The 16,722-nt window shown below is 44.4% G+C and overlaps 1 protein-coding gene across 5 annotated transcripts in view; it reads right to left on the bottom strand.

Moving 5' to 3' along the window:
• Window positions 1–16,722, bottom strand: part of LOC121280754 (cyclin-dependent kinase-like 4) — a 173,341-nt gene that overhangs the window by 65,780 nt on the left and 90,839 nt on the right. For all 5 annotated transcript variants that reach the window (XM_041192915.1, XM_041192914.1, XM_041192917.1 and 2 more), the window contains exon 5: window positions 13,267–13,379. In XM_041192915.1, coding sequence (XP_041048849.1) covers window positions 13,267–13,379 — 113 coding nt within the window. The remainder of the gene's footprint in view (window positions 1–13,266; window positions 13,380–16,722) is intronic.

Genomic DNA, 16,722 nt, shown 5'->3' on the forward strand with positions numbered 1-16,722 from the left:
AAGCGTAGTTTTTGCTCACAGCTAAGATCTACAGCTCTATGAGCAGAATTTTATGTCCCGCGAGTGAGTGTGCGCCCGACTCGATTGGGAGTAAAATAGTGCATGATATTTTGGTAGGCGGGCACGTGCGAGAGTCAACAGCGTACCCACTGACAACTAAGAGGCCTATTAAGGCCTTTAATGTAGTAATTGACCTGGATTTTTCACTGCCCGTCCAACATTGCAGTTGGTGGGTGGGCGAATCGGCCAGGCGGCCTTTGGATTTTTCAGGAAATGTCATCCAAGGATGGGATGAGGTTTCCAATTTTAATTTTTTTTTAAATAAAAATGTCTGGGCACAATTTTTATCATCAATATGTTTAGCTGAGTGATTCTTATGGGTGGAACTTTTTTTTTGGACTTTCAAAATGTTTACCTTTGGATTTTAAATTCTTCAGCTCCCTGAGGCAGTGCTCTGCCTGTAGGGAGCTTTCACTGCGCGCTCCCCCGCGCCCACGCTGACTTCAGCGCTCAGCCTCTTCCCACCCCCACCCCGGCAGCACTGAGCTTTTCAGCGCGTCTTTCATGCTGGCTGGCCATTAATTGGTATGAAATCATAGTTGGGGGCTGATCATAGGCGGCGACCCGTTTCTTGGCCACTCCTGGGCCTGCCCACCCGGCCCGCCCGATGACCCGAAAATCCTACCCCATGCGTTTTTACACCAGACCTCAAGTCTCCTGTCCTACCCTGCAAGAGCACAGTTCATGGACACATTGGCATTTTGGGCAAATGGCCAGTCTTCTTGGCCACAGTGAGTACAGACAATCTATATGGTTGTGGCAGGCATCACAGCTGACCCCAATTCCCAGCATCATCAGCAGAAATGATGATTTTTAAAAATTTCTCCTCCCCAGCCATGACACTGACACCAATTACAGCATCTTGACTGCCCATTATAGTATCACCATCATCACAAGCAGTGCCTTGTTTCAAGCTGAAGGTTTTTTCTTCATTTTAAAAGCACTTCAAATTATTACGCTAGAGATTCCAGTCACTACAATGAAACCAAATCTAACTTAAAATATAGAATCCAACTATTGAAACTGAAAGGACAATTTTTTTGTATTTCAAATGTCAATGAAAGAATTTCTGGAGCAGGTGACTAGGTTTATATTTGCTCCCCATTTGGGACTGTGCACCTCCATGGTTCATGTCCCCTCTGAGAGTTGAGTATGCCCAGTATTTCCTGTTTTTATTTCAGATTTCCAGTATCCACAGTATTTTGCTTTTGTTTCACTAGAATTATACCACGGTTTATGGGGTTAACTTATGAGAACAGGTTACGTAAACATGGCTTGTAATCCCTTATGTGTAGAAGGCTGGAGGTGATCTAAGTGAGGTTTTTAAAATGATAAAGGGATTCAATAAAGTAGATAGAGAGAACGTATTTCCGCTGGATACTTGGGGAAGGAACAATCAAGGGAAGTACTTGGGACTGAGGTTAAGGCTGGACCTTGAATGAAATTTACATTCTAGTACAGTTGTGTCATGGGCCACAGCACTCAGAGAAGCACGAAAACACTCAGGCCAGGTGTACTTGCTCTTTGGCCGGACAAAAAAAAAATCTTGCAAATTATTAGATGTTGCAAACTCCTTGGGAAATCAGAACATAAGGCATCCACATCTGAAAAAAATATTGGGGTCCAAAGCCCAACTGAGATGTCCAAGCTCTGGTATTAAAGTGGTTGAAATCCAATTCCCTCCAGTGAGACTGTTTTATAAAAGGTAAGGTTCTTAGAGGGATTGTAAGCTCTGATGGGTAAGCGTAGTAATTATAGTTTTGATAAACGTCGGACTGTAGCTTTAAGAATAATCCTGTGTTGTAAGATCACATGATCTGTGTAAACCAATGGATTAGCAGTGCAGGGAACTTCAAAGGGAGAGTTCTTCTTTAGTTGTAGAGTTTGATGCACACATGTAGTTGCTGCTGCTGTCTTGTAAATAAAGTCATATGTGTCCACTAAGAAAAGTTGCCTGGAAGATCAACTCTATAACAAATTGGCGATGAGGATGGAATTAGATCCAGTGCTGTACCTCGCCCAACGATTGTGAGTATCTAAGATGATTAAAAAGAAAGGAAGATAGACTCATCCGAGATGCCACAGTTTGGCACAGTCGATCCCTTTGAAACAGCCGCAGATGACTGGTCTCATATATAGAATGTCTTGCGTTCAACTTTCAAGCCAACAAAATCACGGGGGAGGAAAAGAGGAGACTGGTTCTCCTGAGTATTTGTGGGGGCAAGACCTACATTTAATTATAAGCTTGATGGACCCCTGTACTCCAGATTCAAAGGCTTTCAGTGAATTAGTAAACATCATTAAGGGACATTTCCAATCCAAGCCCTCGGTCACAATGCAGAGGTTCAGGTGCAATTCACGGAAAATTAAAACAAGTAGCAGAATATTATGATTTAGGTGAAACCCTGAATGACTTGCTCAGGAATCGTTCGGTATGTGGCATGCAGGAAGATGCTATTCAGCAAAGATTGCTGGCTGAAATGAATCTTAATTTTAAGGAAGTGTTAGAAATAGCGCTTGCGATGGGAAGCGCTCTAAGGGATTCACAAGCGATTCAAGAGGTGCCAAATGGTGCCACTCTCATAGTTGGGCAGGAACAGTCAGCCGAAAGTGGCGCAAAAGCTGGGACTCCGCAGCAAAGTGGCAAACAGTCCCCACTAACCAAAAGCTTAGATGAAACAGCTTAGCAGCAAAGTCGAAAACTCATTTTTATCGACATGGAGACAATAATTCTCCTAACAACTAGCAATTTAAAAGGTAGAGTATTATTTTTGTCACAGAAGTGGACACATATGGAAAAACTGCAAAGCGAGATTTAAACAGGCTTCCAGGCAACAATCAAAGTCCAATGAAGTCTATAGTGGAGAAAAGCCAGAAACAACAAATTCTGACACTTATTCATTATTCAACATGAAAGTTGGGAAGACAAAGCCAGTGCAAGTGAATGGAAGTAGACATGGGTGCTTCTACCACTGTGTTAGGAGAACTCACTTTCAGATATTTAAATAAAGGTCATCAACAATTAAATTTGGAACATCTGCCAGTTGGAAACGTACACAGGCGAAGAAACCCAGGTAAAAGGTATCACCAGAGTAACTGTTCATTACAGATATCAATTGGCACAGCTACTGATAGCCTCTGCAAGAATACAAAGATGGGCCCTAATTTTGGCAGCATATGAGTTCATCTTTGTACATAGACCAGGGATTCATATAGCGAATATCAATGCCCTAAGTCGCCTTCCTTTGCAAGAGAACAATGACCATGTCCCAATTCCCCAAGAGCTCGTATTAGTGATGAATTTCCTGGATTCCTCACCAGTCTGTGCCAGGCAGATAAGAAACTGGATGAATCATGATCCAGTCCTGTCTCAAGTGAGAGACCAGGTGTTACATGATTCACGCCAGGAACCAGTCTCTGATAAATTGAAGCCATTTTTCAACCAAAGACATGAGATGAGCAATAAAGATGGTATTCTATTATGGGGTGCATGAGTAGTTGTTCCTTCACAAGGGAGGGAACCACTACTAGTAGAGCTACATAGTGCCCATCCAGGAATCTCACAAATGAAGGCAATAGCGCAAAGTTATCTTTGGTTGCCAGGGATGGACGGTGATATTGAAAAGGTGGTAAAACACCGTGCAATGTCAACAGCTACAAAGTTGCCGTTGGCAGCCCCATTACACCCATGGGAGTGGTCTAGTAGATCCTGGATGCGATTGCACATAGATTACATCAGTCCTTTCCTTGGAACCATGTTTCTACTAATTATAGATGCTCATTCCAAGTGGTTAGACCTTTATGAGGTAAAGTCACCAACATCAGGTGCTACTATAGAAAAATACGCCAAAGCTTCGCCATCCACGGATTGCCAGAGGTAATTGTCTCAGATAATGGTATTGCGTTTATGAGCACTGAGTTTCTACAATTTGTCAGCATCAATTGTCAGTATTAAACACATGAAGGAAGATTGCACCATACCACTCATCATCTAATGAACTGGCGGAAAGAGCAGTACAAACTTTTAAGGTGGGAATGAAAAAGTTAACAGGTGAATTGTTGTAAACTAGACTTGTTTGTTTCCTATTTCACCATGAAACAACCCCCCACACCATGACAGGAGCAACGCCTGCGGAATTACTGATGAGGCACTGTCTTTGAACAAGACTAAGCCTGATTTGGAGAGGAAGGTGGAGAAAAGTCAAAGAAACCAAAAAGCAAATCATCTTTTGCATAATCGTGAGCGACAGTTTACCGTTGGAGAAATTTCGGTGGAGGACTAAAGTGGTTACCTGGTAAAGTAAGCTCTGTGACCGGACCATTGTCGTACCATATGAATTGGAGGGCTGGATCACCTGTAAGCATGTGGATCATTTAAGAAAAAGGGGGATACCCCAACAAAATGATATTCCATCAGTAACCATTGCTGAACCACTGGTTCATGTTGAAGTTGCTCAACCAAGGATAGACATGCCCGATGTCTCTTACGGAGTGGAAAACAACTGAACTGCACGTGCCTAATGAGATACCTGATGATAATGTGGTTCCAGAGAATGTGTTTCCTGCGAACGAATCGGAAGTCGTGGAGCTACGATGTTCCACACAGATCAGGAAACCACCTGAAAGACTGAACTTATAATTTCATGACCTGTGTAAATATTGTGATGTCATGAGATAAATATCCTTGTAAATACAAAATGTACAGAAAAGTTAAAGGAGAAGGAATGTAGTAATTATGGTTTTGATAAACATAGCTTTAAGAATAATCTTATTCTTAAAGTGGGGGAGGTGGGGTGAAGGGGGAGGGGGGGTTGCCTCCATAACAGCCTCCATTCAACATCAAGCAAGCCGCATAAGATCTTCCCCCTGTACGAGTGCTCATCCCCCAAACTGGTCTCTCTACCAACACCCCATGTCTCCTCTGCCCACTCCCCAGGCCTCACCTCACCTCCCCTCCTCGCCCTAAGACCTACACACTTACTTGGTTCAGGACTCCCGGGACTTAGACCAGAATTTTCCATTTCAGGCCTAACTTCTGTGGCGGATGCGGACCAGGAGTGTTTCCCACTGCGGAGCCCAGTGGGAATTCGTGCTGAATCGCAATAATGCTAGGGGCTCATTACTCATGCAGTTGGAGGTTTCCTGACTTATTGCGCAGCGGGGTGGGCTGAATGGTGTGTGCCCTGCCATCCTATCCGGGTACCATATTTAAAAGGTGTCTGGACATCAACTTCTTTGTCCCAAACCCACTATGAAAGGAGGAGATGGCCCAGTGATTCCAGGGAGCTCCAGTCCCCAGATTCAGCGATGCTTCCCTCGATGTGCTGCTTAATGCAGTGGAGGCCAGGAGGGGCGTCCTTTACCGAGGATGGAAGGAGGAGATCGAGCCGTGTGACCAACCCTGCGTGGGAGGAAGTCACCAGGGTGATCAGTGTTCACAGCCTCCACTGGAGGACTGCCCTGCTGTGCAAGAAATGGATGAATGGCCTGATCTGTGCTGCCAGGGTAAGTGAACACAGCTGCTCACACTCACCTCATTGACTGGTGGAGGGGACATAGGCCTCAGTGGCAAGGGCACCATCATTGCAGCCTATGAATAAAACAGCTACCCAACATTTTAAGATGATGCCTCGTAGCCCCACTGCAGTCCATCTAGTCTGCAGGTGGAGAGAACACTGTGGGTCCCTGACCCTTCCACACACAGAGCTCTGATGATGCCTGGGGTGGGGAGAAGGGGGTTAGGCGTTAAGGGCAGCAGCAAGCACCACTAATGACATGCTTCTCTGAGCCTTATCTTTCTATCTGCATGGGCTCATCGCTCTGAAGAGTGCTGGCCCAGAACCCTTGTGGACAACCTGCAGTGCATCTATCAGATGGCACACAATCCAGTGGGTTATGTGTAAGACTGAAAGATGGGAAAGATACCTGAAACCCAATTGCTCTTAACCCCATCTTCTCTCTTTGTGCACAAAAAATAACAGTACAACAGGAGAAAGAGAGAGAGAAGATGGGAGGGTTCCCATCTGAACTGAGAAACCTCAGTGATTTTGAGGAGCAGGCTGCCCAACTGGCAGGAGAGGAACCAGACTGACCTTTGAGATGGAAAGGTCAGTGGGCAGCATCCATCCAGTAAGGATCCATGCATAATGTAATCACATAGGAACCTAAGGGTCATGCGTTCCACCATGTTGGAGGCAGCTTATGTAGTCACTCCTCTCTCACTTACAGGTACCAGCAGGATGCAGAGGAGGCAGGAAGAGGAAGCCTTGTCCAACAGTACCTCCAGCCCACAGAGGACCGGGGACATTGGGGAGGAGGAAGAAACTACACCTGTAGAGGCATCACAGCAGTTACCTGCACCCTCCACTTGCCCAGACACACACACCTCGGTGGGTACTAGATCTAGTCTTGGCAGGATCTCATATTCTGGTGGTCACCACACAGACACATGTCCGCAGCAGAAGTCAGCAGGGTCAGCCAAGCTCACTGGCACTCGGAAGACTGCTGGGGAAGAGGCATTTGCGATGTCCAAGTCAGATGACCAGCCTCTGGGATCAGCCCTGCATAAGATGCTGGAGAGGCAGCGAGAGGCGGGGTAATATTCAGCAGAGGTGGTGGAGGCCCTTAACAGAGTGGCATGAGAGGCAGAGGAGTCTATCCCCTTGCTCTCTGTTAAGTGCTTCTGACCTGTGTGTGCAAAGAGGCCTCTTTGGGGAGGATGGCAAGCACCATGGAGAACCTTGTCCAGCAGAGCACCAAGTTTCTGTTGTAGATACATGCTGACCTGCACTCCATCGCTGTGCTGACCTGCACTCCATCGCTGTGCTGACCTGCACTCCATCGCTGTGCTGACCTGCACTCCATCGCTGTGCTGACCTGCACTCCATCGCTGTGCTAGCCTGCACTCCATCGCTGTGCTAGCCTGCACTCCATCGCTGTGCTAGCCTGCACTCCATCGCTGTGCTAGCCTGCACTCCATCGCTGTGCTGACCTGCACTCCATCGCTGTGCTGACCTGCACTCCATCGCTGTGCTGACCTGCACCCCATCGCTGTGCTGACCTGCACTCCATCGCTGTGCTAGCCTGCACTCCATCGCTGTGCTAGCCTGCACTCCATCGCTGTGCTAGCCTGCACTCCATCGCTGTGCTAGCCTGCACTCCATCGCTGTGCTAGCCTGCACTCCATCGCTGTGCTAGCCTGCACTCCATCGCTGTGCTAGCCTGCACTCCATCGCTGTGCTAGCCTGCACTCCATCGCTGTGCTAGCCTGCACTCCATCGCTGTGCTAGCCTGCACTCCATCGCTGTGCTAGCCTGCACTCCATCGCTGTGCTAGCCTGCACTCCATCGCTGTGCTAGCCTGCACTCCATCGCTGTGCTAGCCTGCACTCCATCGCTGTGCTAGCCTGCACTCCATCGCTGTGCTAGCCTGCACTCCATCGCTGTAGTCATAGGTGAGATCTTGCTGTGGTTACACAAGAGGGGGACAGGGCACCTCAACCTCCCTCCAGGTGCCCCTTCTCCTCAATGAGTCAGGCAAGGGTCCTCAAAAGTTGGAGGAGTGGCTGTTAGACACCCCTTGGCCCTCAACTCAGGACTCTCTGAGGGTGTCTGGCCCTTCAGAACTCCCATTGCCTGTGACCCCTTCAGCCTCATCCTCTGTGATCGCAAAGGGAGCAGCTGCCCCACAGCAGGACACCCAAAGTAAACAGGGGCCATCCAGGCCTGGGGCTTCCAGAGGACACCTGCCAAGGTCATCCAAAATAACAGGGCAAACTGGTCAGTAGGCTGCCTCCATCCCTGCTGTGGATGTCAGGGGAGCACCTAAAAGAAGTGGTAGGGCCCGAAAGATTAAGAAGTTATGATTTTATATGTGGTTGCACAGTGCACTATAAGTGTTAATGTTCTTACACTTTTGTAAAAAGACTACACTTGCATTTTAATGAGGCCTGATGTGGTTTAATTGTGATTTGCCGTTGTTAAGCCTGTTCGCCACCCTCCCCCTCATCTTCAGGAGGACACCCCAGGCTGGGTCCATGTCCCCCGGAATCTTGCATGTGCAGGGAGACAGGGATCTTGGCCAGGGCTCTTGTGAGCCATGTGCAAGAGCCTCCCACACTAGCTGAGCCTTTGCCCGTCACATGCTCATCTGTTGGAATACCTTAGCATTGTCAGCACTATGTGCTGGGGTTCCCCTTCAGTTGTCCACTTGAGTTGACCTGCCGCTCCACCACCCCTGAATACCCAACTCCTATGCAGCATCGCAAGATCTCCACTGCAAGGCCCTGGACATTTGCAAGCTGCCCCAGTGCGAGTGATTTAACAGGTAGAGTCCAACACCTTGCAACCTCCCCCACCGTGACCAGTGACCGCCCCACAGTCACCCTATAACCCTTCACCCTCCTTCCCGTAGAGGTGAATGTCTATGTCTCCTACCTTACTGAGGAGCTCACCCCCATGACAACAGAAATGCCCCTTCCTGCTGACCCCCAGAATCCACTTTTACTTCCATGTCCCCTCCAACAAATCTCAGTGTCCCTGCACCCGTCGGCACAGGACTTTCACCCTACCAGCTGCCATTGCCCCCTTTAACCCTCACCATCCCTTCATATCACCAATTCCCTCAGCATGTCTCCCAGGACTCATCAGTTGACAACACAGACCCCTCCCTCTGAACCCCTTTCCCCTCTTAACCCTCATGCCTATTCACAGCTGCACACCCCCCATGCTCGTTCGCACCTGCACACCTCCCACCCCGGCTGCACTCCAACTCAACCCTTCCCACCCTCCTGCCTCATAAACCACCTCACCTGTTCCACGACCCATGCAGCATCTCTCTCTTTTCCCTACCACCCCCACCTCCCCTGCCTCCTTCTAGGCCTCCACACCTGTCCTTCCTCACCATTCCCCTCCTCCCCAGCTCATCCCCCCACCCCCAAGCTCAGACTATTTCCACCCAACAGTACCTCATATGGCCGACCGCCTGCAGCACAAAGATCCACATTCTGGAAGCTGCTGCATTGAGAAGATCCACGTGGTCGAAGCTCCACCCACCCACTGCTGCAGTGTTCCATGGTCCACGGTCTCTGGAGGTCTCTGGAGGCCTCTGTCCTCCACGCTCCGCAAGCTGCTCCAGGCCTCCTTCCAGGTGAGTCCATGCCATGTTGGTCCGGATGTGTTCCCGACTGGAGTGATATCACGCTGGCGGTGTGGATAATTGGATGCGGAAGAAAATTACGGTTCCAACTTCATCTACATCCCATTAACGGGATGCAAAATGGCTTCAAGCCAGCTTCTGGCAGAAATGGCAATTCGCCATGATGGGCAAGAGAGCACATTCCTGCCGTCATTTCACACCAACAGGAAGATGATTTTTCAGCTCTCGCAATATTGTCCACCCGCCTCCCCCACCCACCATTATACCCACCGCTATTGGGACTGGAAAATCCTGGTCTTAGTCTCTTGGGACTATTTGTAGTCCCAGTCCTGTCCACTGCAGCTTCTGGCGCTGCTGGAACTAGAGAGTTGATTGGCTGGCAACTTCCTGAGGTGGGACTTCCTCCCGAGAAAGGAGTGGAAATCCCACCTCCATTCAATTAAAACTCCTAGTGCTAAATGGCTGTGGGGCAGTCAGTGTGAGAGGGGATGTGTTCGCCGCCAACTCATCAGGTGGCAGAATGGGTGAGGTGGAGTCCTAAAATTCCTGGCCATATGAATTTTTTTATGGGTTTATTACGTCACAAATCATATTTTGAGGAGGATATAGTGCACTGGGTGAGGAACTCTAATTGCGGTTCACAGGATTTTGTCGACAGATCTGATTGTTTTTATAGTTTGTGATTGGCTCTTTTTAAAGAAGTAATGTTTATGATTGGGTCATACAAATTCACTACTAAAACAACCAGTAATATCCTTTCCCATGACCTATTGACACACCAGACAGACACCAGACCTTTAATTATAGAATAATTTTGCAGGTTGTATTCAGGAGATTCAAAAAGGAACAATTCTACAATGCAGAGCCAACTTTACTGTGAAATCGCCAACTGAGGTTTCCAGATTCAAGACTTGCAGCATCTCTTTGTTATCCTGTAGTCTGCAAGCTAATCTGACTACACTAGCTTTATACAATCTGAAGTTCTTAGTCATGTGTATCAATATTGGAACACCAAGTTATGTTAATGTTACTTATGCAATATTCATGTATTCACATCTACAAACAAAAATACTGCTCAAACATTTGTACTTAGGACCAGTGACAGTTCACCTCCATTGTCAAAATTAAGATATATGGTAAATGAAATATTCAGTTATTAGAGAAAATGCCAGATTTGTAATTCCTGAAATTCAGTTGATATGACCTCAACAATTAAAAACAGTAACGTGGGGCAATTTGTTCCAGAGCGTGCATGCCTAACGCTTATTAATGATATCACAGAAGCTCATTGCTGTTGCTGCCTGAGCTTTAAAGAATGAAACACTAGAACATAACTGTCCAATACTGTAGTGGGCAAGAGCGTCATATAATGTGTTGCTGAACCATACAGACCAGAAAGGTACAAGATTTAATCCCTTTTCAGCATTAATTTAGATCATTTCAGCTGGTGTGCTGGTTGGGCTCAATTACTAGTTTCAGTTCCATGGCAGTGGAAAAGAAAACCAGCCAGAATTGCATTCGTGTGCACGAGTATATGCACACGTTTGTGTGCTGGATAAAACTGGATGAGTGTAATCTGTGATTCATCTACAGTCGAACAGTTTTCTGACACCCACTTTTTAGGCTCAGCATCAAGACTGGAACTTTGCAAGGTACTAAAAAACTACAGCCACCAATGGAGCTGCAGCCCAACATGAGTCAAAGCCTTCAGAAGAGGAAGAAAACAAAGTAGAGTAAATAAAATCATAGGCTTATAAGGGGGAGATGCACATGTGCATACCGATATCTCCTAGCAGAGTGTTTAGGATTATGTGCAGATTAACTGGTCTTTAAAATATTTACATTTACATAAGGACAAAAGAAATAGGAGCTAGAGTGGGCTATATGACCCTTCAAGTCTGGTTTGCCAAACAAGATTATGGTTGATCATTTACCTCAACTCCACCTTCCCACACTATCCCCATATCCCTTAATTCCCTTGGTACCCAAAAGTCAAAAGATCTCTGTCATGAATATCGACTCAATGGCTGAGCATCCACAACTCCTTGAGTTAGAGAATTCCAAAGAGTCACGGTGCTTTAAGTGAAAAAATGTCTCCTCGTCTCAGTCCTAAATAGAGCCTTATTCTGAGATTGTGGACTGGATTTTCACAGAATTAGAACCCAAACATGAAAGTCCCACCCCCATTTCCAACAGATCCTATTTTTGCCAGCAAGAGGAAGGGGGCAAGAACAAGAACACAAGAAATAGGAGCAGGAGCAGGCCCATCAAGCCTGCTCTGCCATTCAATACAATCACGGTAGACCTTGGGCTTCAACTCCATTTTCCCACCCACTCACCATATCCCTTCATTCCCTGAGAGACCAGAAATCTGTCTATGTGGTGAGGCATGATTCACATAGGAGGGAAACCCAAACTCAGCAGGGCCATTTAAACTGTGCTGAGTTGAAACAGACCCCATTTTGTCTGGTTCAAGGGCCTTAACCTGCAGTGTGGGAGTCACAAATTGATATATAAATGCTCTTGATGGGTGGAGAAGGTCTGTTTAAGTATCATGATCTGAAATTTGTTAAATCCCCACTCTTTAAACATGAAAAGACTGGCTGAAGCTATCAGTGAGCGTTTTAAAAAAACCTCTGCTGGACTGCTTTGATTGATAGGCCATCTGGTATAGGTTAGAAAAAACTTTAAGATAAAAGCAAAATACTGCGGATGCTGAAAATCTGAAATAAAAACAGCAAATTTGGAAAAACTCAGCTGGTATAACAGCCATCTGTGGAGAGAGAAACAGACTTAACATTTTAAGTCTGTATGACCCTTCTCCATAGCTGGATCCAGCTCTGAAGAAGGGTCATACAGACTAGAAACATTAACTCTTTCTCTCTCCACAGATGCTGTCAGACCTGCCAAGTTTTTCCAGAATTTTCTGTTTTTATTTTAGAAAAAACTTTACCATCTGATTGGGCAGTTTCAACAGAGGCCTTTAATGGCATTTCCCCTTGGGCCAGCATTATGTCATTCTAAAAGTTACATTTATACAATTATCTCAGTAGTGGGTTCTGAGTTCACAGCTTTATTGACAGTTTAAAGAGACTAGTAAAGGATTATTTAGTTGTCTTTGAGGGGTCTGATTAGAAATTTGTTTGTTTTTATAAGAGATTAGGCACTGGAGGAGATTTTAAAAAAATCTTTCAATAGATTTCATGGATGGGGTTTCTTTCACTATTAGGTGTGTGAGTGAGAGCTGTGTTAGATTGTTAGAAGTTTTTTTCCCCCATTTCCACAGGACTCCTGCGTTTTCCCATGGTGGATAATGGTTGAGTGGCTATGGAGTTGGTATGAAGGTATTTGGATGGAGGGCATGAGTTGTCATGAAGGTTGCATGGACATCAAGGGACCATGGGGGATTTGAGGGGCATGGGAGGTGGGTGGAGAGCATGAGTTGGCATGGAGGGGACATGGAGGGCAAGGAGGCCTAGTGTCTGCTTCTGGGATCAGGGGCCTGCCCCCGCATCCCAGGAACGAAAATTGGATCTAACCGGCCTTTTAAACTGAGGTGGCTCTGCCGAGTCAGGAAATTGTTAGCAAAAATCCAGCCCTGTGACCCTGTGTTCTAGATTCCCCAGTCAGTAGAAACATTTTCTCATTATCTGATTTGTCAAGCCCCTTAAGAATGTTATATGTTTCAATTACATCACCTCTCAATTCTTCTAAACTCCAGGGAATATAAGCCACATAGGACAATCCCCAGATCCCAGGAATCAATCTATGGAACCTTTGTTGTACTCCCTGTAGGGAAATTATATTCTTCTTTGAGCAAGGAGACCACAACTGAAGACAATACTCCAGGTGTGGCCTCAGCAATGTCTTGTATAAATGTAGTAAGATTTCTTTACTCTTATAATCCAATCTCTTACTTGTAGCTACTGTAAGGATACTTACTTTAATAGGTGATGTTAAATTTATGTGCACTTTTTAAAAAACATGATGTTAAATTTATATGAAAAAATAGATCTTGAGTAATAATTAAGCCTTTTGATTTGTACTCACCCACTTGTGTCACTATCTTGTGGATCTGATCCAAGTCAGAGTTCCCTGGCAGGTAAGGATTTCCTGTTGCCATTTCAATACTCATGCATCCAAATGCCCAAATGTCCACAGGCCTTGTAAAGAAAATATGTATAAATGTTTCAACAAATATTTATTGGAATCAGTTAGTTATCTCTTAGAAAGCATTCTTGAACATAAAGACTAAAGAGTTTAGTTGCTCTGTATAGTAGAGCTAACACATGTGCAAACTGTATTGAGGTGGCAATTTTATGCATTATTGGAGCAGGTGATAATTTATTCCATTTTTCTAAATTTTTTAGCAGTTATAATATTCTGTGCATGCTTCCTGTCAACAAGATCTTACTTCCTGTTATCATGCTTTTTTTTACAGCATTGTGTTAGCTTTTTCTCTTATAAGTTCCCACATCCACACATGGTAAACACCTGTATAAATTTGTCTGGTGCCATTACAATCTCTCACCAGTCCTGACACTTACTATCATCATAAGAACATAAATTATTGTTTTGAGGATCTCAGTTCCTCAGCATGTACTGCAGAATAAATTTGAGACTCCAACCAAATCTATCCCTCTGCACCAACAACAACAACAACATGAACTGTCAGTCAGTGGATGTCCATGCTGATCCCTCGTTGGACTCTTCAGTATTGAGAGGACCCACAGAAGATGATGAAATCATTTGTAGGTTGGACATACTCAAATAATGAGGAATCTACCACAACAGTGAGACTTCTTTGCTTCCCAAACTGTCTTTCGTTTTGCTATTTACCTATACTTTATAAAGTCAAGGTCCAATACAAAAATAAAGATAGAGATGATGATTTTGAAATGGAGATTGAATAACATTTATACTCCCTGGTCCAATTATTTTCATCCTCTAACCATAACCTCTACATAATAACTCATTGGGAATGTGTTTTTTTCCTGCTATAAGATTTTTGTAAATAGTCTTGTCTATTTTCTTCCAAGTTCAAATGTCCAAACATCAACCCCTTATATCAATACTGACCAGTGAGTGTGTTATTAACAGGGATTCTGAAATTTACTACACTTGCTAACATTTAGCCTGCTGCTGGCATATCATGAATTATTTTTTCTCAATAAAATAAAGGTATTCAAATTAGGAATCCCAAAAATGAAAATGATCTGGTGTAGCTACAAGCACCGAAGGATCCAATTGTCTCTTTCTGAAATAAGTATAGAAGTTGAGTATTGAGACTGACAGTTCAGGAGTACTTACATAGGAACAGGAGTAGGCCATTCAGCCCCTCAAGCCCATTTTACCATTCAATTGGATGAAGATGATCTGTATCTCAACTCCACCTATCTGCCTTGGTTCTGTAACCCTTAATACTGTTGCCTAACAAAAACGTAAATGCTTTATTGCATTTTGTTTTTTTATGGTGCAGCATTAAACAGGCACTACTTAATTAAATTTCTTGCATATGACACTATATAACCATGTACACTTAAACATGTGCTTCTTATTAATTCAAGATGATTTCTAACCATCACAATAGTGACCAGTTGCTGAAGACAGTGATTATTTATTTTGCAGTTTGTGATAAGCCAAATGGGAAAGAAAGTAAGGAGCACCCCTGCAATTAATTAATTTACTACAGCCCATCATTTTCTGATGCAAAAATAGAATATTGATATGAGCTAATGCAGGGCTGACAGCCGACACCTTTGCTTTCACCAATCAGAACAAAAATCACTGGAGTCATCTGCACCACATAACAGCATGAGTCAACTCTTGCAGGATTGAGACTATTTTGCATAGTTAGCAGTTTAATTAGTGACCCTGTAATATTACTGCAAGGGCCTTCTGATCATCTTTACAGTTAGTATAGCATTAAATGTAATGCATCCAATTAGCTAAAACTGCACAACAAAATACGTTTTTAAAAAAGGAGATAAAAATGAATAATTAACAATGACTTAATTCCCTATGAGGCTATTTCTGTGAAGGCATCATTGCTTTTGAGGCTGTTACATAGAATGCACTTAGCTAATTAATAAGGTTTATTCATCAATGTATTCTATAACTTGCAGTTTGTGAGATACATTTTTGTGTCTTAATTGCTGTAAGATAGCACCTGGTCTCAATTGTTCACTTAATTTTGAGGTATCACAGCATCAAGTTTGTACATTGAGTCGTTAATCTTGATATTTAATAAATTGCTGCAACAAAAATATCTGCATAAAACCCATGTTGTACCAGGCCTGTGAGCCTGGTCCTGGATAGACAGCTCTGCTGCAAAACTGCATAAATGTATTAATAGCGCACCCAGATATTCAACTACTATCTAGTGAGCTCAGCTAATGTCAGTTAATAACTACTCCAAATGAAAAGAGATAATCATCACTGTTCTGGGTAGCAAAATATTATTTAAATGGAAAGAGACAGCAGAATGCTGTGGTACAGAGGGACCCTGGTGTTCTTGTACATGAATCACAAAAAGTTAGTGTGCAGGTATTGTAAGTAACTAAGAAGGCAAATGGAATGTTGGTCCTTATTACAAGGGCGATCGATTTTAATAACAGGAAGTCTTGCTACAATTGCTACAATTGTACATTACATTGGTGAGACCACACGTAGAGTACTGTGTACAGATTTGGTCACCTTGCTTAAAAAGGGGTGTGCTTGCATTGCGGGAATGTTGTAGTGTGGCCTAGTCACCTATTTGTAATAGAGCTGATCTGCAGACAACTTTCTAAATGGAAACATTAGGTTTATTTACAATACAGCCAGCAGCAACTACATGTGTGCTTTCAACTCCATCTCTATCTCTACACTGACTGTGGAGGTAGCCTCTGCTGCTCACACATTGGTTTACACAGATCATGTAATGTTACATCACAGGACTATTCTTAAAGTCTGACATTTAACAAAACCATAATTACTACAGGGAAGTTCAGAGAAGATTCAATAGACTGATGAGGTGTTGTCTTATGAGGAAAGTTTGGGCCTATACTCATTGAAGCTTAGAAGAATGAGAGGTGATTGTATTGAAACATACAAGATTCTGAGGGGGCTTGACAGGGTAGGTGCTGAGAGGATTTATCCTCTCGTCCAGGAAACTAGAACAAGGGGGCACAGTATCAAAATAAGGGGTATCCCATTTGAGACGGAGTTGAGGAGGAATTTCTTCTCTCCGAGCTTGTTCGTGTTTGGAATTCTCCCTCAGTGAACAGTGGAGGCTGGGTCATTGAATATATTCAAGGCTGATTTAGGCAGATTTTTGATTTACAAGGGAGTCAAGGGTTATCGGGATCAGGCAGGAAAGTGGAGTTAAGGCCACAATCAGATCTGCCATGATCTTTATGATGGGGAAGCAGGTTTGAGGGGCCAAATGGCCTACTCCTGCGCCCATTTCTTATGTTCTTAATCATCTCAATTCAGAAAGAGGAGGCTTTGACAAAGTCTAGGGAA

This window comes from Carcharodon carcharias, chromosome 8, assembly GCF_017639515.1.
Source record: "Carcharodon carcharias isolate sCarCar2 chromosome 8, sCarCar2.pri, whole genome shotgun sequence".
Classification (NCBI taxonomy): domain Eukaryota; kingdom Metazoa; phylum Chordata; class Chondrichthyes; order Lamniformes; family Lamnidae; genus Carcharodon; species Carcharodon carcharias.